The sequence below is a fragment of the Mustela lutreola genome, chromosome 11 (genome assembly GCF_030435805.1).
Source record: "Mustela lutreola isolate mMusLut2 chromosome 11, mMusLut2.pri, whole genome shotgun sequence".
Lineage (NCBI taxonomy): Eukaryota > Metazoa > Chordata > Mammalia > Carnivora > Mustelidae > Mustela > Mustela lutreola.
In genome coordinates, this window is record NC_081300.1 from 71773866 (window position 1) to 71797954 (window position 24089).

Genomic DNA, 24089 nt, shown 5'->3' on the forward strand with positions numbered 1-24089 from the left:
ACACCTTGTGACCAAAGGTCCTCATCACCTATAGGGGGTCTCCAGGGGTAATGGAGGGGGATGCATGGTCTGCGAACCTGGGGCTCACTGCGCATGTGGCTGGGTGTTGGTCAGGGTGATACGGTGAACTTAGTCACGTCGTGGCTTAGGTCAGCCCCTGGCAGAGCTGCCCCCAGCATGTGAGGCCCATAGGGTAGTTGTCACAAGTGTTCTGCCTCGGTTTCCTCATCAGTGAAGAGGAGATGATGGCAGCGTCCATCTCAGAGGGTTCTGTGGGAACTACCTTCGTTCCAGCATGAAAAGCCTTGTGATCAGTGGCTCACACCTGGCAAGCTTCAGTGCAATTAATGTGGTGTTATCTATTCCTAATCATGGCAGGGGCAGTGGGGGAGGGGGGATATAGGCAGCCACAAAGTCCCAAAGAGCAGCAGCCCCATGTTGTGGTGGCATGTCTGTGGATAGCCAGGAGGGAGGGGGGGACAGTGAGAGGGAGGAGCCAGGGGGACTCTGCCAGGGGCTGGCCTCAGAACCTAGGCTGTGTGGCCCTGGGCAAGTCACCTCACCTCTCTGTGCTCTGGAGGTGGGAGGGAATGCCAGCTTCCTCTGTCAGCGGTGGCATGAGTCTAGATTTTGAATCTGCAGGGGGAGTAGAGGAAGATTTGCTTCATGGCTTTGTCCTTAACTGGGGTGTGGCTCTGGGATCTATTCTGCTGGCCGGGTGTCAGTTTCTCTGTCTGGAATGTGTAAATCGGGGTGAAGCCTAGAGGAAGCGACATGCCCAGATGTGTTCTGTAGCCTCCAAGGAAGCTGTTCAGACATCAGAGATTATTATTAGAATGAGAGAAAGTGGGGTCGTTTCTCTGCTGAGTGGAGGGATATCTGAGCACGGTGGAGCCACTGCACTTGGAAGCTCCAGGTCTGCCCCAGGACCTTTGCTTGGCATCTGCCTCCCAGAGGGCACTGTAGGGAGAGGGAGAGAGAAAAGGAGCCCTTTTGTTGTGTGGCCTTGAATGAATCCTGTTGCTGCTCTGTGCCTCAGCTTTCTCATCTATAAAATGGGTGCGGCAGAGTTGCTGCCTCTTAGGGTGGACGTGAGGACTAAGTGAACCAAGGTAGAGGTATTCAGGGTGCCAGTCTGGGCTCCCACGGATGCCATGCATTTGGTCACTGGTCACTGGTCACCGTGACAACGGCTCAGGCTGAGCTGAGCCTAGGAAGGTCTTTGGAGCTGCCTGAAGTGGAACTTGAATTCTCCTCTTGCTGGCCTGTGGCCTCCCTTCCTCCCGCCTTCTGAAACCGAAGCCCAGCATCTGCTTCCCCAGGAGCTGTTTAATATTCTGCTGGGGTAAAATGAACTCATTGGAGCCACCCGAAAACAGCTGAATGAACCCCCGGTGCCCGCGGCCTTTCAGAGAGGCTCCAGACCGCCCCCCCCCACCGCCACCCTCCAGACCTCTGGGAGGCTGGCAACCACAGCAGCTGTGGGAGAGGGGCCCCCTTTTCTTTTTGGTGCCCCAGGGGAGCCTGTGCCCCCAAATGGGGCTCCTGGAGGGTGGGGAGCTGGAGCACGGGGAGGGGCTGCCTGGGTTTCTCGGCCTGTTTGGGGCCTCGTCTGTACTTCTTGGCTCAGAGGTTCTGTGTGTGGGGCCTCCTTGGGGAGCTGAGAAAGCCAGGCCTTCCCCAAATTCTTCTGATCCTCCCCGCCCCTGGTTCAAACTGGGTCCAGTGGAGGCACGAGGCCCCAGCCAGCAAATCTGTACTACTTGATGTCAGTGACCAATCGTCACGGTTGTACTTGTTGAGCACTTGCTCAATGCCGAACATGGGCCTTAGCATGTTGTCTGTGTTATCTTACTGACTCCCCAAAACCACGGTGGCAGATTATTTCGTCTCCTTATTCCTGTTTGACAGATGAGGACACTGAGGCCTGAGAGGTGAGCTGGCTCGTTCAAGACCATGCCGCTGGGAAGTGGTCAAGCGGGAATCCATCCAGGGCCCAGGTTTCTCTTGGATGGCACATGGATGTCTGCCCGTGATCCTTTGGGACCTGGTGGCCTCTTCTGTCTTCTGTAAAGTGGCAGTGGTGGGGTGTGTGGCTGACGTGCCCACCTGCAGGGCTGTCCTGAGGTTACGTGACTATCATGCCGGGGGGGGGGGGGGGGGCATTTCCCAGGAGCACACAGTTGGGGCTCCCTTACATCTTTATCACCTGATTATTACTTTGCAAATCTCAGCACCCTCTCCCTTCTCCTGCCTGCCTGTCTTGCCTGCCTGCCTTCTTTTTTCACCCCAGCAACCTGGGAAAGTGAACGGTAACAAAGTGCTTCCAGGTAAAAGCTGAATTAATTTCATGTAATTATCCCTGATAAAATTAAATATTACTTGCAATTAGTCTTGCGCAATTTTGCTCCCGAAGCAATGGGATAAAAACAGGCTGAGTGGGTGCCCCCTGGGCCAGGCGCTGGGCCTGTTGGCAGGTAGGTGGGAGCTGCCCATGGGTGCCCCATCACCAGGAGGAGCCTCAGCAAGTAGCACTGGGCTGGGTCCTCCCTGCAGGTTGTCCTGACGCACCTCTTTGGCGCCTCTGACCTTTCTGGAAGGTCCCTGAAGTTCACCTCCGGGAAATGGAATCCAGACCTTCGTAGCTTCTGCCCAGCTGTGGCATTTGGAACAAAATATCTCCCTTTCCTGAGCCTCAGTTTTTCTCATCTGTGAAATGGGGGCAGTTTTGCCCATTCAGTGACTGAGTGGCAGAGGAGTGAGCAAACCTTTTCTGTAAAGGATCCGATCCTAAATTTGTAGGCTGCTCAGGCCACTTGGTCTGCTTTATTTCTACCTAACCTTGCTCTTGTCATGTGGAAACAGCTAGGATGTGTGCCCAAGGGGACTGCCCAGTAAATGGAACCGATTACTGTTACTATTTCCTGGGCTTGAAATACCTTTCATGGAAGATTTCAGAGTCTTTTTACTTTTTACTGTTCACACAGCGTCTGTGCATTTTTTAAAAATTCTTAGACCGAAGGAGGGACATAGTACCCCCCACCTTGCAGGGAGACGAGGGTGAAAGAAGGAAACTGCCTTATCCAAGGTCACACAGTGGGGAGAAGGCAGAGGTGGGACCTGAGTGTGCACCTGGTTCTCCGCCTGGCTCAGGGCCTGCCTGGCAGGACAGTTGTCAGTATCAGATTGTGCTCACCCTTTAGTGAAGATGTGACCTCAGGCAGGTCCCCTTGGGTCTCTGGGCTTCCTCATACCCACATTGCAGGTTGTCATGAGAGTGAAGGAGGGGCCGGGGTAAAGGGACCCACGAGGTCGGCCACGCAGCAGGTGATCAAGGCAGAGGCCTCCCTGTTTGTATGTCTGAGGGCACTGCATTTCCAGGCCCTTTCTGAAGATTGCGAACTCTCTCTCTCCAGATTCCTTAATGGTGAAGAGCTTTCCTCCTGGCCTGGCCTGGACCTGCCACCTGACCTTGGGAAAGTTGCTTTATTTCCTTGGGCCTCAGTTTCTTTATCTCTGTGAGAACAGGGCTTCCGTGTCAGCTACAAATCTGGAGTGATGTCTTTCTGGCTGCCTTGAACATTGGGTTGAGAAAGACTCTGAGGCTGAGTCTGGGCTCTGTGGGAGCCAGTGTTGTGGTGGTCAGCGAGCGGTACTCTGCTGTGGGCTCACGGGGAAATACGTTTTGGTGGGAATCCTTGGTGGTGGATAATCTCAGAAAAGAGGACCCCTGTGGTTCCTTCCTGGACCCTAATTTACCTCCGTCTACAGAACCCCCCCATTTGCAAAATGATGGAGTTTGCCTTTTGTAAGCAAAGCTGTGGACATGGCAACTGCTGACACAGACGGGATTTGTAGATTATAATTCTAGATTGTCCAATAGAACTTTCTGCGATGACGGAGATTTCCTCAGTCTGCACTGTCCAGTACATAGTGACCACCAGCCCCGGATAGTTGTCGAACCCTTGCAGTGTGGTTAGCTGTGAATGAGGCATTGATTTTTAAATTTAAAAAAAGCCACATGGGACTAGTGGCTGCCATGTGGGACAGCCCAGTTCTAGACCCACAGAGCTCCTGAGCTATGTTATAGGGGTCCCCGAGATCACAGACTTGTTATACCCCAAGCGGGTCACGAACTCTGGGTAGGTTGTTGGGTGCAAGCCTGTTGCTTAGTAACAGACATGCAGTAGAGCTCTGCCCCCAGGCAGCAGCCGGAAACCAGCCGGAAACCACCCCTGCAAGAGAGTTAAGGCTTTTCCCTGCTGTCCCACTCCCTTCCTTGGGGTCCTGATTGCTCAGGGCTCAGACCCTGCAGTGGGTAAGGCCTGGTCTGAATCAGCTGCCCCCACCAGATGGTATATACGTTAGCTTCGCCTCAACCCCTGGCACCCCAAGAAAGTGGCAGGTGCTTCCAGACGCAGAGTGGGCGGACCGGGAGGGAAGGCAGGATGCCAGCCCTTTAAAAGAGACAGGAATTTTTTTTCCTTTTCCTTTTCCTCTCCTCTCTCTCTCTTCTCTCTCTTTCTGGTGTGCAGCAAAAGTAGAAAAGCCTTTAGAAACGGACTTGACCTCACCCTGCCTCGACTGCTCCCTAGCTGTGTGGTGCGGGGAGAGTCACCCAACTGCTCTGAGCCCGTTTCTGCATCCTTTAAAAAGGAGTGACAGCCCCTCCCTGTGTGGGTTGCTGGGAGGTCCTGATGCAATGGTATAGACGTAACTTTTAGAACAGTGTCTGGGATGTGGTCTCTTTCCCTGAAGAAGAAGGAAAAAAAGAGATGGTGTGAGGGCTATTTAACTGAGTTCTGTGCTTGCTGTCAATTTAAAACTCACCTTGGGGGTCGTCTGAGTGGGTTTGGGGGCTCGAGGCCAGTAGGCAGAAGGGGTGGGCTGGGTGGGGGTATTGGTTGGGAAAGGGGCCTTCCTGAGTAGTCATTCTTGGGTGGAAATTTCTCTCATTTGTCAGCTAACCCCCACCGCCCCCAAGTTTTCTTTCCTCGAAAAAGGCACCTGCATTTTGGGGCTTCCTCACATACCTACAGGATCTAAAATAATTTGAGAGAATTCTAGTGCCCAAACTTGGAAGGAAGGGTGTTGGCTGTGGGGTTTTGGTTGTGGAAATAAGTGGATATCATTCCTCCATTGCTGGATAATAGTCTGAGAGGGGGTGTGGTCCCTCTAAGTACATTTTGGGCAGGGGTTAGTGAGAAAGCCTCCTACTGAAGTCTTGTTTCATTGGCACCAGGAAGCCTTGAAGAGTTCCTATTCAGGTCTGTCTGGAGCCCACATGATATGGTTTGATCTTCCTTATTTTAGTGATTCTTTAGGGTCTGTTCCTGCCCATAGGAATTGGTGGAGTCAGCATATACTGGTTGAGGGTCTACCAAGGGCCAGGTGCCAGGGCCACAGTAGTGAATAGGAGAGTCGGGCCTACGATTTCATGGAACTCCTATTCTAGGGGCTATAGTAGAGAGTAGGACAATTAGGAGAGGTTGGGGTTAGCACCAGGTATTAGAATACAGTGTACACTTGAGTCTACTGAGGGGCTTGAAAAGACCTACTTGAGGAAGGAGGAGACAGATGAGTTATTTAGGTGAAGGGCAAAGTGATAGTAGTGGCAAAAAGAGGGGAGAGCAGGCAGCAGTAGTGTTGCCACCACTTGGTGACAGCATACTGCAAACTCCATTGTCAAACCTTCTGAAGGAGGAGAGGACTGAGTGCTGGCTTAGGCAAAACAGGCAAGAACTCTCTGCTTTACTTATAGTTCTGCCCCTGACTTACTCCTCTCTGGCCTCAGTTTCCCCAATTTACAATACCAGCTAGCCCAGTCTTCCTAGGGTCCAGTTCTGCCTTCCTCAAAAAAACCACAGGGACAAGAAGGTGTGACCTTTGCCATGGATGGAGCATGGTGGCCCCTGCTTTTCCTTCAGAGCCCACATCCTATCTGGCATTGGAGGCCCCAGTGGGGACACAGTGGGCTGAGCCAAATCCCCACTCCCAGGTATAGCTTAGCCTACAGTTCCCATAAGTCCATAGCATAATTTGGGTTGGACAATATCTACCTGGGTGGCCTCTTTAGGTCACAGAGTGACAGGTCTGGCAGTAGGGATTCCTACAGCCCAGGGAGAGTGAGTGATAGCCCTGGATTTGCATAGCCAGCTTCCACCACTGGGTCCTGGTTTCCCACAGTAGGAGAGGGAGAGACCCACCTGGAAGGAAAGCAGGTTGGGGGTTGTTTGTGGCAGAGGCACCTCTCCCCAGAAGCCCAAGCCAGACCTTCCAGAACCCATGGAAGATGGGAGCTGAGGATGGGTGGGCCAGCCACCAGGCAATCCAGGGTTTCTCTTCCCTGTCGTTTAGATGGGAGTGACCACCCAGCTTCTTCTAGGCCTGGACCAACTTCCGCTGTTCTGCCCATCTCTCTCCCCCAGGTCGGGCAGATGCCGCAGGTGGTTAAGGTCATACAAGGCTCTGGACTCCTGCAGAGCTGGGTTTGAGTTCTGACTCTCCACTTTCTTGCTGTGTGACCTTGGCCCTGCTAGGCGGCTGATGGCATAAATGAGATCAGCCAGTGAGGAGGCCCCAGGGCCTGCCCCAGGGCTGGTGCTCTGTGGCTCAGGGTCTACATAGGCCTGCTTGTCCTGCCTGTCACTGTCCCCTTTGCCCATTGCTCTGTCCTTCCAAGTAGAGACTCAGAGGTCATGCAGGAGTGAGCTCTGGTTGGGGTTGGGGCACCCATCTCCCCTGGTCTGATGGGGCTGACTTGTTCTGCCTTGGAGAGACCCCCTTTCTCTTTTTGTTGAATTGTAGACACATTTTGGAACGATTTTTTAAAATAGCAACCCCTGTCCTCCCCACCCCTCCAAACCAACATTTTAATGTTTTATTGATTTTTTAAAAAGATTGTATTTATTTATATGAGATAGAAAGGGAGCATGAGCTGTGGGGAGGAACAGAGGGAGAGAGAGAAACAGACTCCCTGCTGAGCAGGCAGCCAGGGTGGGGCTTGATCCCAAGATTCCTGGATCATAACCAGAGCCAAAGGCAGATGCTTAACCGACAGAGCCACCCAGGTGCCCTGCTTTATTGATTTTTAAATAGGAAGGCAGGGAGGTTTCCCCTGTAGGCTGAGAAGGAAGACCAGGGACACAGTGAGTGGGAGGGACATTTCTGACTTTCTAAGGGTCACTGTGCGAGTCTTCACCGATCAGCAGTGTTGTTTACATATTGACATGTTCCTAGGGAACATGTGTGGAGCATCTACTGGGCGCCTGGTGGCTCCTTCCTACTTGTGTGAACTTAGACAAGTGATGTCGCCTCTCTGAGCCTCAGGGTCAGGGGTCAGCAAACTTTCCTCATAGAGGGTCTGATAGAAAATATTTTAGGCTTGTGGCTTAAATAGTCCCTCTCTGAGCCTCAGGATCAGGGGTCAGCAAACTTTCCTCATAGAGGGTCTGATAGAAAATATTTTAGGCTTATGGCTTAAATAGTCCCTGTCACAACTACTCAACACTGTCATTGTAGCATAAAATAGCCATAGACTAAATGTAAATCTACAAGTGTGGCTATGTACCAATAAAACTTTATTGATAAAAACAGATGGTGGGCCAGATTTGACCTGTGGGCTATAGGTTGCTGACCTTAGCAAGTCCTTTACCTATGAAAGGGGGCTGAGAGAATAGAAGCTGCCCTTTTGGGGTTATGGTGAGGAAGTTTAAAGGAATGAATGCATGACAGGTATTGGCCCCAACCATTTTCTGTTATTGTTAATATTATTGTATTCATTCTCCTGGCAGCCCAGCCCTGCAGGTGTTATGGTCTCATTTCACACATGGGAAAACTCAAGATGTGGAGAGATAAGAAACTTTCCCTCAACCCTTCTGCTCTCTGTTGGATAACCTGAGATGCACACTTTTGTGCCTTGGGTTTCCCACCTGTATTCTCAGTGAGGGTCTGTTGATGTCAGTTCACAGGGCCCAGTGGTCACATGCGTTGTGTGGAGAGGAGATGGAGGCATAGAGAGGTGGAATCCCTTGCAAGGGCCCTCGGCTCCTCGAGGAGCCCTGACACATGACCAGGCTGTGCTGGGCTTCTTGGGGACCTGGGTTATAGGCATGTGACTCAGAAGCTGCTGGGGAGGGATGGCCTGCCCCATTAGACCAGAGCTGTCTCAGAGCACCATTCCCTCGGGAGTGGGATCAGGTCCCCCCACTTGTTTAGAAGGACCTTGGAACACAAAGGACCTTGTCCCCAGTGGAATGTGTTTCTGATTCAGGTGTACTGTGCCAAGGCTGGAATGGATGAGGTACAAGCCTCTTGTGCATGTTGACCGATTTCCTGATGCCCCTCCCTTGTTCAGCAGCCTTCCTTGGCTCCCTTCTGCTCTCAGGAACAAAGCCAAACACTTCCTGGGGCCTCCAGGGGCCTCTGTGACCGACTTCATTTCATCTTTGCAGACTCCTTTTCCTCCCTCTCCCCCAGGCCCCAAATCAGAGCTCCTGGGCTGGCCCCCAGTTCTCTCCAATCACAGCAGAGGCTGGGAGCTCACCTCCTGCTTCTCTCACTGCAAAGCTTTATATTCATCCTCAAGTCCCCCCCCCCCCCCAACCTCACGTCCTCTCCTCTGCAATTTCTCCTCCCCCCCACCCCACCGCTGCCCCATCCCCACCTATCCCCTGGGTCAGTGACACAGGGCAGACTGTCTCTGTGGCGGTGACAGGCTCTGTTTGACACTAGGTGTTTACTGAGTATCTCTCAGCCAGACTGAGAACACTAGGGGGTGGGGGGAGGGGGCAGGCTGGGAGCTCTGTGATGGGATCCCCTTTCTGAGTCCCTCACCCAGCACACAGCTGGGAACACCTCCCTGTTCAGCTGGGATGCTTTGGCTCATTGTCCTGCTGTTATTGCTATCTTAAGGCCCCTTCTTCTTCTTCTTTTTTTTTTTTTTTAAAGAGAAGGAAAGAGGGTAGGTGTGGGAGGGGCCAAGGGAGAGGGAGAAAGAATCTTAAGCAAGCTTCATGCCCATTGCAGAGCTGGATGTGGGGCTTGGTCTCACCACCCTGTGATCAAGACCTGAGCCCAAACCAAGTCAGCTGTTTCACCGACTGAGCCCCCTGGGAGCCCCCCAAGGACCCCCTCTTACAGGCTGGCCCCAGGAAGGCTCAGGTTTGGAGAAGCAATTGTGGGATATGGAGGGGCAGTTGGGTACCAGGTCCCTCAGAACTAGCCCATGGCCCCTCTCTGCAAGGCAGGAATGACTGAAGACATTTTTCAGGTTTGGAAATGGAGGCTCAGGGGGTCAGAGTAGCTGATGCAGGGTCCCACAGACTGGGGATCCCAAACCCTAGCTGCAAAGTAGATGATTATCCCACGATGGACTCCCACGCAGAGCCCTTCTTTGGGGATGCAGAAGTGCTATGGGAACCTGCATGGGTGAGCAGGTCACCTGCAGCCCCATGGGCCCCACGTGGGAAGGTCCCAGAGCTCCCGCAGACACTTGGATGGGTGAGTAGGGCACATGTCCTCAAGAACCACCACCCAAAGCATCAGCACTTTGGAAACTTATTTTGTGAAATCCTGAGTTGTCACTAAATTGTCTCCTTCCTTCAGTGGGCTGAAAACAATGGTATTCTACTTCAACAGAAGCATATGTGTCTGTCTGTCTTCTTTTATAAAATAAGTGTTTAATGGCTGAATGCCCCCAGGCATTGTGCTGGGAGCTCAGGGAGGAGTCTGCCCTGGTTCTAGGTTGCCCCCAGGATAGAGGGGAGGAGGTGGGGGCTCAGAGAGGGGCAGAGACCTGTCCAGGGCCGCCCAGCGCTGGGCCTAATGCCATGGGGCATGAGTTGTGAGCGAGAAGGGGAGAAAACAGGGCTAGAGTGGAGATCTGGGTCGAACAGTCCTGCTCACAATGCTGAGAGCAACTACTGTTTCCTGGCTTATCCTTGGTGCCTGGCGGGGGGCTGACTCTGCCCCCTTTACCACAGGGGCCATTCCTGCGTTTCTGGCAGAATGATGATGCCCCCGTTCCCATCTGGACCCCTTGGGAAGGGGTCTTCCTGCTCTGGGACCCTTGTTGCACCATAGTGGGCCCCGTCAGAAGGAAGGGGCAGGCTGAGGGGTCAGCCTGCGGCCCCCTCCCTACCCCTAACTGTCATGTCTCGGTAGCGAACAGGCCAGGAGTGGCCCGGGGGGTGCACGGGGCTGCATCTGTCACAGGTCACTGGCCGTGGGTCCCGAGGCGCCAGGAGAAGGAGCCCAATCGGAGGCTCGGGCTGGGGTGAGGGGCCCGCGACGTCTGTCCTGTGGGCTCTGGCGCTCTTCCGCCACCCTGTCTCCTCCTCTAGGGCTGGGCCAGGTCCCTAGAGTCCAGCCCCTGCCCCCATCCCCAGCTCTCGGCCGCCCAGTCCCCACGATGCCCTTGCTGCTTCGCCTCAGTGGAGCCCTGAGCCAGTTCTCAATCTAAATGACAGCTGCCCTCAGCCAAGTCAACTCCAATTAATTTCCGAAGGCTTCCAGGGGCCGGCGGAGGCTCCCACCGGACTCCGTTGCCTGGCGGCCCGTGTGCGCATGAGGCCCCTTCTTTACCCTCATGGGGCCCAGGCGGGTGGGGCCGCACAGGGTCCCTCCTGATCCTTGGTGGGGGGCCCTTTCTTCCTCCTAGGAGCCCCCATGCTGGCTTTGGATCACGCCTATCAGGTTGGACTGATGTGGAAAATCTCAGGCAGTGTCCGTGGAGAAAGACTGAATGGCGGGCCTCAGATTTTGTCCTTGGCTTCTCTGTCACTCTGGGGGTCATTCTCATTCCATCTGTGAGCATCACGGCCCTTCCCCAAAAAGTGAGAGTTGATTTCAGGGAGAGACAGGGAATTGAGGTCAGGGGGAGAGAACAGAGAGATTGAGAAAGAATTGGGGGGGGGGTGTCGTGTGAGAGACAAAGAGAAAGAATAGGGGTCAGGGAGAGGGAGCGCCTACCACTTTCCCTGGTAAATTTCACTTTTTCATGTGACTTTGATGGACCCACACACTGTGGCATCAGGCAGACCTGGGAGTGACCCCGGCTCCTCTACTGGCTGGCTGCACGACTGTGGGTCAGTGACGTCTCCTCTCTGAGCCTTAACACCCCCGCCCTGGGCGAAATGACTTGGTGTTGGACCATCTCTCCCCAGGTTTTGGGGTCAGTGCTCACTCTTATCATCCTTGGAGCTGACAACAGTGGGGATGGGCTCACGTTTCCCTTTTCCTTTCCTCATTTGTCATAGTAATACCCCTGCTTGAAGTTGTCCTCGAAAGGAGGGGAGGGAATGGGTGGGGTGCAGGCAGAGGGCTGGGCTGAGGAGGGGCTGGTCCCTTGACCTCTGTGAGATGACTGATTGGAGTTATCATTCAGGCTGCCAGCAGCCAACCCTCTGTCCCTGATCCCCAGGGTTGTGCTCTTGGGGATTCCTTAGGTGAAGGTATCTTAATGTCCCTCACTTGGGGTGGGCTCCTGCCCCAGCTTCCACCCTACATCGAATGTATAATCTGATTTTCCTGAAGGAATGAAAAGAGTCAGGGAGGTTGTATATCTACCCACCACCGTTCATTTCAGAGAGGGCCAAAGAGGCCCAGAGAGGGGGAGTGACTTGCCCAAGGTCACACAGCAAGCAGGTGAAGAGCTGGGATGAGAATGTGAATCGTTCTTTCAAATATTTAACAAATCTAGGGCGCCTGGCTGACTCAGTCGGTGGAGCATGCAACTCTGGGTCTCAGGGTTGTAAGTTTGAGCTCCAAGTTGGGTACAGAGATGACTTAAAAATAGAATTAAAAAAAAAATAAAAAATAAATAAAATATTTAACAAATCCTTTTCAGCAGCCTACTGTGTGCCAGGGACCAAAGAGACAGCTGGGATCCTCGTGAGTGTGTCTGCCCTCAGGCCAGGCTCCTCTGAGAGGGGTTGGTCACAGGAGAGATTTTTAGCCCCTCTCTCCAGAGGGGGGACCAGGCGCAGCAAGTTGAGCTTGCCCAAGGTTATGGAGTGGGTGAGATTTAGACCGGGGTGGAATTTGAATCCAGGCTCTGAGCACGCAGAGCTGGGGCTCCCCCAAAGCTGCTGAGGGTAGGGGAGGAGAGCAGTGGGGGTTTGGGTGTGCCGTGTTCCTGCTTCGTTGGTGGCTCTGTAGACCCTCTGTGTGCGGCCCCCCATCTGGCTTAGATTTGCTGTTCCCACCCTCAGACCGAAGTTAAGTGAGTCCCCTGGACCCTGTGTGTCTCCCTGGAGGAGGAGACATGGGCCAGGGACCCAATATGGACAGGCAGCTGAGGAGGGCTTTTGCTTTGTGGTCGTGGGGCCCTGCAGAAGGCTTCCACGGGGTTGTATGGGGGTGGCGGGGGTCAGTTCCTACTAGGGTTGTGTCCCCCCCATTCCCAGTGGCAGGTTCTTAAAAATGTGCCGCCTTAAAAATCCTTGTGACTTTGCTTACCACTGGGCAAGGCTATCTTTTCCTGTGACTATTGTCTGCTGTGACAGCTGGTGGCCATTGCGTGAGCACCTGCCGTGTGCCAGGCACCGGAGAACCTGGGGTAACCTGGCGAGGAGCTGGGTGCTATCCTTGTCCCATTTCACGGGGAAGGAAGCTGAGGCTTGGAGAGGGGTTGCGGTTTGCCCAAGGTCAACCCACTGGGGGAGCGTCAGGGCCCGAGATGCAGACTTTGGTCCTCTGGCTGCAAAGCGCCCCCCTCCCCCATGATGTTTTTCATCTTTGGCAGCTTGTTGTCGAGGGCCCTGAGCACAGGACCCCCTCCCTTCTGGCAGGGTGAGAGGTGTCCGTGCACCCTATAGCCAGTCCGGGGGTGGGGGGCAACTGAGGCATCATTGCTGGCTGGGGGCAGGGGGTGTCATGTGAGAGCGGGGAGAGGGGTTACCCACCTCAGAGAAGGGGTGTTGGAGAAACTTTGCCACAAGGCTGACAGCCAGGTAGAAGGTAGGAGTCAGCAGGGGCGAGGGGTGGGGAGTGCTCGAGGCAGAAGAAATGGCAGGTGCAGGGCTGTGGAGGCGGGAAGGATCAGGGCTTCGTGGAGAGACTGTACAGCAGGCGCACGGAGAGGCGAGGCTGGAGGCCCACAAGGAGAGCAGGCCAGGTTATGCGAAGCTGGGAACTTTACCTTGGGAACACTGGGGAGCCGTGGAAGATTTAAGCAGGAGAAGGGGCTGCCGTGGTTGGTGCTTTGGGAAAGGTATCTGACTCGCAGGGGAAAATGGGCTTGGGGGCCAGTGGGGAAGCAGGAAGGAGGCAGTGGGGGCCTGGCCCGGGGTGGAGGCAGTGGGGAGAGAAGTGGGTGGATTTTGGAGGCAGTGTCCTCCTTCCCTGGTGCTTAGGCTCTGGGGCCTGGGCAAGAGTGAAGAGAGACATTCAGTGCCCTGGGTGCCATATCCCACCTTTCTTGGAGATGGGGAACAGGAGCTGGGAGAGTCATGGAAGTATCTGGGGGCCTCCAGGCCTCCCAGGCTGCAGGACAGGGGCGCTGGTAGGATCTGGCCCAACCCTGTGGCTCCCAGGCCTGCTTCTGCTTCCGGGCTCAACGGCCCACCCTCCAGCTGAGTGGCAGCTGTCAGACACCAGCATCTCCCCCTGCCAGGTCCAAATAAAGGAAAAACCAAAATACATTTCCCTTTGTCGGAATCCGGTGAGGGTGAGTCGGGCGGGAGTCATTCGCTATTGTGTTCTGGGGCCCACACTGCTCCTTACATAAGCTGGAAGTTAAAAATACGCACGGAATTCTAATTTGCCTGCTTTGCCTGGGATCGTACCCTGGTCCCCCTGCCCCACCCCACCTTGGGGGGCAGGGGGCAAGGCAGGCCCCCACCCTACCTTCCCTCCCTGGCACCCACAGAGACAAAGAGACCATCCTGTGGCCAGTATCCCCTACTGGCATTTGGCAGGATTAGCTCCAACCACCTCCGAGGTCCTGGGTAGTTAAAGCCCAGTGAGTGTAATAACCCTAAGAGCAGCTAACGTTTTTGGGGAGCTCATCACGTGATTAAAGTCTTTATCCGTGTTATCTCCATTAATCCTCCCAGATGCCTGTGAACTTGGTTCCCATTTTGCAGTACAGGTTAACACCTTGCCCAGGGCATGCTCTGGATGCGCAGCCAGGGAACCTTTGATCTGGGCCCTACCTGGAGGTCCCCCTGACCCCCCTGACCCCCTTTCTCTGGCCTTCCCTATGGTGGGTGGTGGGAGGGTGGTGGACAGGAGGTGGACAGAAATCCCCTCTCTGAAGGTTCAAGGACAGAGCTGTGCGGTGCTGCAGCTCCCACCAAGCCCTGCCTCAGGGAGGGGATGAGGGTCAGGGAGTTGGGGGGTGGCGGCTGTCCCCAGCTCAGGACCCCTGACCATGTGCCTCTCCCAAATTGGGACCCAGTCCTGAGGATCCTGAGTGCAGAGCAAGGTGGTGACAAGGCCTGTTTTGCCACGTTTAAAAAAGAAAGAACACCTGGCTCCCTCTGTGGGTGGCCTCTCTAGGAGGGAAAGGAGCCATGAGGTGTCCCCAGGTAAACAGACACGAGTCTGTCCCCTTCTCCCTTCTCCGTTTGCGTCTACAGGTGGGTCAGCGGTGCTGCCGGGCGGGAGTCGGCTCTGTGCTGGGCAGCAGGCTAAGCCTTTTACATGGATCATTTCATTTAATCCTCGTCGCCGCCTATGAGGGCCAGTCCTATTATTTTCCCCATTTTCCAGGGCTCAGGTTCTGGGAGCTGAAGTGATGTTCGCAAAAGCCCTGTGCTCTGCAAGCGGTAGGCGCTGTCATGGTTGAACCCTGTAGGAGAAATGGCATTCCTCTTGTTATTCACTTTTTTGACACTGACTCTAGGTTCTCTCCTTCCCTTTGTGGCACTTACCGTCCCTGTTGGGGATCCATCCGACGCAGGCCCCAGGGTCACTGTGGGATGGAGCAGGGGGCAGCCAGCACCTCTATGCCATGGTAGCAAGTTGGTGGCAGAAATGACCGAGTGGCTCGTGTGCTGTGTGGTGATGGGAGGGGGTGCTGGGGAAGGGCTGGATAGATCAGCTAGGACATGTTTGTGCACATGAAGAAGGATGGGAAGGAAGAGCGGGCTTCCGCCCTGCAGGCCCTGCCTTGCTGGGCGGGCGTGACATCGGATCCCAGAACCGGAAGCCCCTCACCTCGACCCCTGGGCTGCCTGCGCGGGGTGAGGGTCAATTTGAGATGGTGACACCCCTGCCTCGAGGAATGATCCCCCCACATGCACAGTGTCTCCTGTCATTCTCTTGTATGATCCCCCCAAGCTGCTCGGAGATGGGTCTGCCAGGGATCATCATCCCCAAGTTGCAGATGCGGCCAGCTGCCCATGTATGGGGGGTTCAAGATCTCACCTCAGCCCAGTGCTTGGGGAATCCCGGACTTGAAGGAGAGGGCTGGTCCAAGCTGCTGACCTGGCCCTGGGTGATGCCTGCGCAGTTCCCCCGCCTCCCCCACCCAGGGCCTCAGTCTTCCCATCTGTCAAATAGGGATGAGAATCACTCCACAACCCCAGGCCCCCAACGGAGCCCCTGTGTGCAGGGTACTGCGATGCCACAGTCTGATGGGGAGGCTGGTCGCTAACAAGTAGAAAATGTGAAGGTCTGCATTGGTGTCTGTGTGCACTGAGTAACTCCTAGTCCTGGGAGCTTGGGGAGGGTGGTTTTTTCTCTGGGTCCTTGTGTAGGGGGCCGGCATGCCTGCCATCACCAAGGAGTGGGGACTGGGGACTTCTCTGGAGCAGGGGCAGGCCCTGACTTGAGGCGGCTTCCGTGGGACTGATTTATTTGCAGCCACTCAGCAGCCCTGGAGGGGTGGAGGGGAGCTGCGGTCCTAGGGCGTGTTGGGTCCCCCCAGCTGGAATGAATCTGGCGGGAGGATGAGTTTGGTCATGCTTGGGTTGTCAAGAACTGAAGAATAATATTCTCTCTTAAAAACATTCCCCATGGATACCAGACTCTCTTGCTTGTCCCAGGCAGAGGCTGGGGAATCCTGCGCCTATGCCCTGTGACGTTGGGCAAGCCCCTCACCCTCTCTGAGCCCCAGGTTCCCGTTCTAATGTGGGGAGAAGAGGCGCCCAGCTGTTGGGCTTGCGGGGGGCGTGGGATGGAATGAGATAACACAGGGACATCTTCCGCTGTGTGCCTGGCGTGCCCTCACTAAATCTTCTCCAAGGAAGAGGAGCAGCTGTCTCTAGGGTTGGCACATGGTATGCTTTGGAGTCACCCAGAACTGGGGAATATGGCATCTCGAGGACACGTGGCTATTTGGGCCAGTCTGGAAAGATCACTCAGCAAATGCAGCTCCCAGAAGGGTCTGCAAGCCTCCTCCGTCTGAGCACAGAACTCGGAAAATGGCAGCTTTCCTTCACCTTCCTAGCGTTGCAGTCCCAGAGCAAGGGAGCCAGGTGCCAGGTGCCTGGTTCTGGGGGTCTTGTCTTTCTTTAGCTGGGTGGACTTTGGCAAGGGGCCTTGGTTTCCTACCTGTGCAATGAGCACAAGCCTTGCTGTGTTGGCTCCTTGAGATCATGAGTGTGAAGTGAAATAAGGAATCCTTTTCAGAATCTTCTCTCTCTCCATGGCAGATGCTCCCTTTCCCCAGTCCAGATCTCACAATGCTTGGAACAGGATTCCTTCTGAGGGGATTAGGGAGTGGGGTGTCACTAGGAGCAAAGCCTAGGCTCAAGAGCAGAGGTGTGGGGCGGGGGAAACTGAGGGTCCTAACTTCCTGGGGTACCTTCTCCCCAGGAGTCCCTGGGTGTGGCATTAACAGCATTCTAGGACTACCACTGCTAACGAGCTTTGAAACCTGGAGCCCAGGGCCTCAGCTTCTCCTTCTATGAAATGGGCGCATAGATGCCAGTCTCATGGGCAGGAATGTGCCCGCCTGGTCAGTCCCAAGAAAGGGATGAGGCTTGGGGGCCTCTAGATGGCTGCAAGGACCCCTCACCTCCTGAACCGTCAGAGACTATGCCAGCAGCTCTGTGGGGAGGGGATCTCTCTGTATGCCAGGCCATTATAAGGCCTGAAGGAGAGGACATGACCCCCACTTCTGCAATAAGGAACTAAGGTTCGGAGAGTGGAAGAGGGGCAGACCTCTTGCCACATGGTGGTGGGGCTGGGATTAGGATTCAAGCCCCATGGTGTCTGTGATGCTCTCTCCTGCCTTCACTGCCAGCTCCTGGAGGAGGAAGACAAAGATAGCATCTGCCTTACTTCCGGCCGGATCTGCAGGGCTGGAGCCACGCCTGGCACATAGTAGGGACTCAGTAAGGCCTTATTAATTGGATGAATGAGGAAAAGAACAAGGGAGAGAATCTTCCCCCCCGGGCCCAGCTGCTCCTGGCAGGAAGGTCCTTAGCTGGGTGTCTCTGGGGCTCCAGGGTGGAAGCCCGGTTAGTCACAGCCTGGCCCATCCTCTGGGAGGATTTTCTCTGCAGGCTATGGCTCAACTCCCAGGGGAGGCCTCCCCCTTAATCCCAGAGGGTGGGATGGGTGGGGTAGCTCCTGCCTGGCACAGGGCCCTGCTGGGAGGGCGGGCCGGTCGTGGAGTTCAGTATCTGGGCGTGCTCCCTCAGCTGGAGTGGGGCCCCCACCCCCAATTACAGCTTTGCTCACTTCTTCGGAGTCAAGAGATTGACCACAGGCTCACGATCAAGCCCAGCTCTGCCCCTTCCTGGCTGTGTGACCTTGGGCAGGTCGCCTCTCTTCTCTGAGAGTCAGGCTCTAAAAAGTGGAAATGATGAGGACACTCGTAAATAGAGTAGATCTGAGAACAGAACCATTGGCCACTTGGTAGCAGTAAACTAGCAGCTCCCCAAAATGACTGTTCCATTCCTTCCCTGCCTCTGAACCCCCAGTTCTTACTCTCTTTGAGTGTAATTCATACTAAGGTGTGAGTGGTTATCAAACTTCTTTCCCTGCAAGTTGGTCTAACTCAGGCATCGCTATGATCTGTGGTGTTTCTGATGCTGTGTGACTATGTGAGAAGGAAGTGGCAAGCATTTTCACCGACTCCCTCATCCCATCACCGGAAGTCCCTTCATAAAGCAGCTTGGGTTGGGCCAAGGGCACTCGTCTGATTGGGGAGTCTGGACTCTTCTGCTCTGAGCAGTGTCGTACTGTTTCAGGAGGTTCCCAGCACATAGTGGGTCTCTAGCAAATGTTCAGAGGATGATAAGAGAAAGGGCTGTGTTCTAGACATAGACAACCCTCCCCTCTACCCCTAACTGCATCTGGTGAACTCTTACATATGCCTCAACGCCCAGGTTAGATGCTCCTCCTCCAGGAAGCCTGTCCACCTTATTTTATGTCCAGTCAATCTTCTGGGAACTCTAGTCCATCAGAGATGGGCCAACCCTGTGCAATTCTCCCATTTCCTGAGGGGGGAAAACCTGATATCGAGCCAGAGTCTTACCCTTGGCTAAGGTCTCACAGCCATGTCAGAGGCAACAGCAGGGGGATTTGAACGAAACTTCTCTAGCTCTCCTCAGATGAGACGGTCTTCAGGCATGAAAAGAGGGCGTGGATGGTGCCTCTCTTCCCTTGCCTCTCCCACTCCCCCGTCCCCTAAGGGCCTCCCGAAAAGCTGAGCCTGCTGCTAACATGTCTTCCTTTTTTCTCCACAGCCCACGACCTCCCTGCAAATAAGGCCTCAGCAACCCAGCCGGGGAGCCACTTGCAGTGCCTGTCTGTCCACTGCACAGACGACGTGGGTGACGCCAAGGCCCGAGCCTCTGTGCCCACCTGGCGGTCCCTGCACTCCGACATTTCCAACAGATTTGGGACATTCGTGGCCGCCCTGACTTGAATTGACAAGAAATGCCCAACCCCCACCAGGCCCTTCTCCCCCTCCCACCGCCTCCTCCCCCTAACCCTGCCCCAAACCCCTTCCCTTGACCCCACCCTCCTATTAATTTGAAAGGGCCACTATTGCTGAGTGGATGATTTTTTTTTCTAGGTTGGTACCTGCTTAGTGGCATATGGACCGGAAAGGGTTAATTTAAAAGGGGGGGGGGGACCTCAAAAAATTTTTTTAAAAAAGAAAACTCGTCTGCCACAGTATGTTACCAGTGTTAACCCTTCTGCAGTTAGCAAACTTTTGCTTCAGCCTTTTTCCTGCTAGATAATTCCCGTTTTTCTGTAATCTTGGCATACGTTTTTTTTTAGATGACCTCTTTCCTTGTTTTATTTTCATGCTGCTGTATGTCCAAGCATTGTTATTTCGTAATAAGACAAGAGTTACTTTCTTTTTTATTCTCTTTTATTCTCATTCCTCTCCTCACCAATCCCCAGTCTTCTTTTTTTTTTTTTTTCTCCTTTTTGCTTTGTTCACTGCTTATTAAAATGGAAATCCTAGAGAATAGTAGTTCTGGAATATTGCCGGGCGAAAGTCAAATTGTCATCACGATATTATATATTGACACCCAACTGTCATCAGTCAGGCAGGAGCCAAACAATTAATGCCCCCCTTAGGTATTCCGCCTGGGATTTTGTTTTGTCTGTTCCCTAAGAAAATAGAGAGAGATATATTTTCGTTCCTACAAACACACGCTCAGCCCTCAGCTCCATTCTGTCTTCTGCTGGAAGCTGTCCTCTCTGCAACGGAGGTGATGACGTGTCCAGCCCGCTCAGTGGGAAGGAGTCGGAATGTTCAACAGTGGTGTTTTCTCTCCTTTTCTGGGCCTCTGTGCAAACGCCCAGGCTCTGAATGTTCGTGCTATGCTAAGCAGTCCTGTGTGCACGAGGGATGGTGTCCTTCCAGCTTGCAGAGTCTCTGGGGGCTCCCGGCTTCCGCCCTGTTGTAGCGGGGCTGGCCGGGTCTTGGGTGCCCAAGTTGGGGGAGGATCCATTCTCAGCCCTTGAACTTTGCCCACACAGCTGATGCCAGCCAGGCCTTGGGGGAGGAAGGATGTGGGACTGCATGTATCTTCCCGACCACTCCCATTCTGTCCTTGCTGCCCATCTATTTCTCCCCCTCCAACCTGGGTAGCCCCCCATCCCTGGGAGGGTTGAGGCTTTTGCCAGCACTTTTCTGGGGGCTCAGGGAAGGAGCCCCCAGGCTCAGCCTGCCAAGCCCCCCTTCTCTGAACCTGGGTGTATTTCTTTGCAGAGGTTGACAGGTTCCTGAGGGCTATCGGAAGGAAACAATGACTTTGATGCCTAGGCCTTTTTCTTTAACCCCAGAATACCCCCTGCTCCCCACCTTTTGATTTAATCTCACCCTATTGCAAAACTAGAGCCCTGTTCCAGGCGCCTCACCAAGGAATCAACTCTTTGAGCAAAGATGGGGGGTGGCTAGGTGAGCAGGCAGTATTGAGCAGGGCTCCTGGACACCCCCCACCCAACTTCGAGGACCCAGAGTGGCAGACATTGCTGGTCCAGTGCTGGTGGGGCGGGCACTTTTGGGTGCTGTGGAGGCCTATAAAAGGCTCTTATGATTCAGGGGTGGGGGGTCGTGAGGGGCACACAGACTCCAGGGTGGGTCAGACAAGAAGTGACTGATAGCCCTTCACCCAAACCAGTAACTCCACCATTTTCCTTCTATTTTTGCTAAAGAGCAAGTCTTGCTAAATGCTCTATTTTGAACCTGGCGCCCCCTCCCCTCTGTCCCCAGGTCCCCAGAGTTTCTAGACCTGGCTTTTTTGTTGTTGTTTTTTAAGTAAGTGACCTGAAGTCTTTGAGTTCACCATACAACACCCACATTGTTTATTTCAAAGAACTTTCCAGCAAAGGGAGAAGAGTGTCCAGAAAAATCTTGCTCTTTCTCCTCCCTCTTCTTTCCTGCTGGGGCCCTTTTGGCTCAGGTCGGCGTCTGGATTGCCTTTGCTGGGGCCATCAACCAGGGGCCCAGGTCTGGCCCCTGGGGGCCGGCAGCAGACAGGCAGAAGAGCAGGTGGTGTGAATTGATCAGCAGTGGTAAGGTGTGAACTGACTCAGTCCTGGAGTTCTGCCACCAGAGGAAAGACATAGAGAATGTTGCTCCTGCCAGGGGCCGCAGGAGAAATCAGCCATAGTCTGAGCAAAACTCCACGCCCCTTCTGATTCCGCAATGTACAGCTGTTTGAGAGCTTTATCACTTTATTTTTTAAACAGGAATGATTTCTCCTTCATTGCTTAAGGCCGGGGAGCCAAGAGTCTCGACTTTCGTCTTTGACTTTCCCTGGGTTGAGTTCATTAGCACCTGGCCATCAGCTCCGTAGTCCTAGCAGCGTCGGAAACCCCTGAAGTTTTAAACTTTCTCGCTCCCCATGACCCCAGAATGGAACAGCTTTAAAAATAGCCTTAAGCAAAAGGATGTTATTTCATTAAATTTGGTTTAATGGAAAGAATAAAAGCAAATTAAAAACACACCCAACCCACGAGACTCCAAACACTGGTAATCGGTACTGCATAGCAAACTTTTTTTGGGAAAGAAAACGAAAACGTTATTGCACATGTAAAATATAAAATCTTAACTCTGCTGTGTGTTAGGCAATCCTGTAATCTTTTTTGACTCTTAAAAGAAATTCATTTCTGAAATGCTTGGTTGGAAGACTGTGACAATAGCTCATGAAATTGAGTGTTATTTTTTTCTTTCTTTTTTAAAAAAATATGTAAAGTGCAGTCTTCTGTATTCATGCATATTGTATATACCTGTATATGTTTTCCTGAGCAGCTAAATAACAATAAATATGACGTTAATGGTGACTGTGGTACATTTGTGGGTGGGTCTTGCTTCATTTCCCCCCCACACTCCCTCTTTTTCCATAGGTCTATTCAGAATCCCATGGGGGCTGGGAGCGCAGGTCTGGACACTGCAGTGCGCATGTGTGCGCGTGTGCCTGTGTGTGTCGATGCTGTTCTACACTGAGTCATCTTAGAGTTTCTCAACCTGGACACTGTGACACTCGGGCTGAATAGTGCTTTGTGGTGTCTGTCTCCTGCCCTGTAAGATGTTGAGCAGGATCCCCAGCCTCTACCCACCAGATGCCAGGGACACCTCTCCCCTCTCTCCCAGCCCCGTGACAACCCATGTGCCCTGGGAGGCTTGATCCTTCTGGGACTGAAAACCGCTTGTGTCTGATTGGTGTGGGAGGGAGGGGGCAAGGAGAGACCACCCAGGTGGCCATATCGTGAGGCTTCTCTTGGGTCGCAGGCTGAGTTCGCATCCCAGTAAGCTTTGTGATCTCCTACAAGTTATGTGTGTAGCGTCTCGCTTCCTCCTTTCCCTCATCTGTGAAATGAGTAGAACTTGTGAAGTTACAGGAGACAACGTGGGTGGACCCAGCAGATAAGAGGGCCCCACCTGCATTAATTGGAGCATGGCACAGCTGACAGCCTTTTGGGATCTGGCTGTCCTGGATTGGATGCTGCTTCCTCTGCTTACAACCATGGGTTCTGGGCAAGTGGTTTAAAAGTGGTCTCCATTTTCTTTTCTCAAAAATGGAGCAAAGAGGGGCACCTGAGTGGCTCAGTTGTTTAAGCTTCCAGCTCTTGCTTTGGGCTCGGGGTTGTGGGATCTGGTCCAGCCTGGGGCTCCCGGCTCAGGAGGGAGTCGGCTTGTGACTCTTTCTCTGCCCCCTACCAATAAATAAGTAAAATTTCTTTTCTTTCTTTCTTTCTTTTTTTTTTTAATGGAGCAAATAACATCTAGCTTGCAGGTTACTATGAGCACCAGCCCTGTTCCAGGCCCTATAAAAGCTCTGCCACCCTTTGGCATCAGCTTTGTTCTGGTACCTGCAGCCTCAGATTCAAGGTCATGCAAGACATTGGTTTATAGAAGGGGTTTTGGGGGGTGAAGAGATAGACAAGTAAATTGACAGTTAAAAGTGAGGGAAGACAATGCCCCATAACCTATGGCAGTACAGAAGACAAATGTCACTCTGAGATTCCCGAATCCCATATAGGGGGTTTAGGGCAGGTTTCTTTTAGCAGGTTTTGTCCATTTGGGGTTTTGAAGGATGAGTAGGAGCTCATCTTATTCATTCCAGCATATAAATTGGCCCTGATTTGGCAGAAATTTTGTTGTATTTCTTGCCTTCAATGTTTAAAGGTTTCTTCATATACGCAAAGGGGTATTTGTCAGAATATAAAGTTTTAAGGACAAGGCCTGTATATCCACTTTAATTTGGAGAAGCTTAAAAATCTCTCTAACCTTTAAAGGTCTCCTGCTCAAAGTGACAGTGGTATATGATCCCATTCAGTACGCAGGGAAGGGAAGAGAAATGACAGAATGATGAGCACTGGGTGTGGGCATTGGAGAGACTTCAGGTCAGTGTGAAATGAATGAGGGAGTGTTGCGGAGGGCCCAGGAACCAGAGAGCCATGGACTGGCACGTCCCTTAGGGATAAGTGGGAACCTGTGACTTAGGAGCTGCCCCATGTGGGGTGCATTTTGGCCTCAGGGAGGGTCCCTCTTAGGGCTCCAGGGTAGGGCACACGTTGCAGGGTGAGCTTTCTGAATTGACAGAGAAGTGTCATCTTACCCGAATGTTCTAGCACATACCTCCTCCACCCAGCTCTGACGAGGGGATGGAGGAGGTTGGGTGGACCCTCTGCTCTTCCAGAGCTAGGGTGAGGTGAAAGAAGGACATTCCATCCCCTTCCCCTTTAAAAAAAAATTAGAAAACGATTCTAAGAGCACAGAAGACCATGGGTTTCCCTCCCTGACAAGAGGACGGGCAGGAAGGACCCCACCCAGAGCACTGCAATGTGTGGGAAGTGCCAAACTTTGGCCCCCAAACTGCGCTGGCCCGAGGTGGACGTGATTGTGGGTGAGTACCAAATTCTGCAGTTATCACGTGGTCTAATGAGGTGCCCCAGGAACCTTGGAGAAAAGTTTTTTTGTTGAGATAAAATTTATTCACATAAAACTCACCATTTAAATGATTTTAAAGCATAGAATCCAGTGGCTTTCTGTGTATTTACAATGTTGTGCGACCATCCTTGCCATCCATTTCTAGAACATTCTTATCACCCAAAAAAGAAACCCTGTACTCATGATCATTAAATTCCAATTACCCGCTCCTTCCAGCCCCTGGTAACCACTAATTTACTTGCTGTCTCTTTGGCTTTGCCTATTCTGGACATTT

At 53.2% G+C, this 24089-nt stretch overlaps 1 protein-coding gene across 1 annotated transcript in view; it reads left to right on the forward strand.

Annotated features, from left to right (window-relative positions):
* Positions 1-21705, forward strand: part of MN1 (MN1 proto-oncogene, transcriptional regulator) — a 47371-nt gene extending 25666 nt beyond the window's left edge. The window contains exon 2 of the mRNA XM_059139778.1: positions 18645-21705. Coding sequence (XP_058995761.1) covers positions 18645-18826 — 182 coding nt within the window. The 3' untranslated portion in view covers positions 18827-21705. The remainder of the gene's footprint in view (positions 1-18644) is intronic.
* The last annotated feature ends 2384 nt before the right edge of the window (positions 21706-24089 follow it).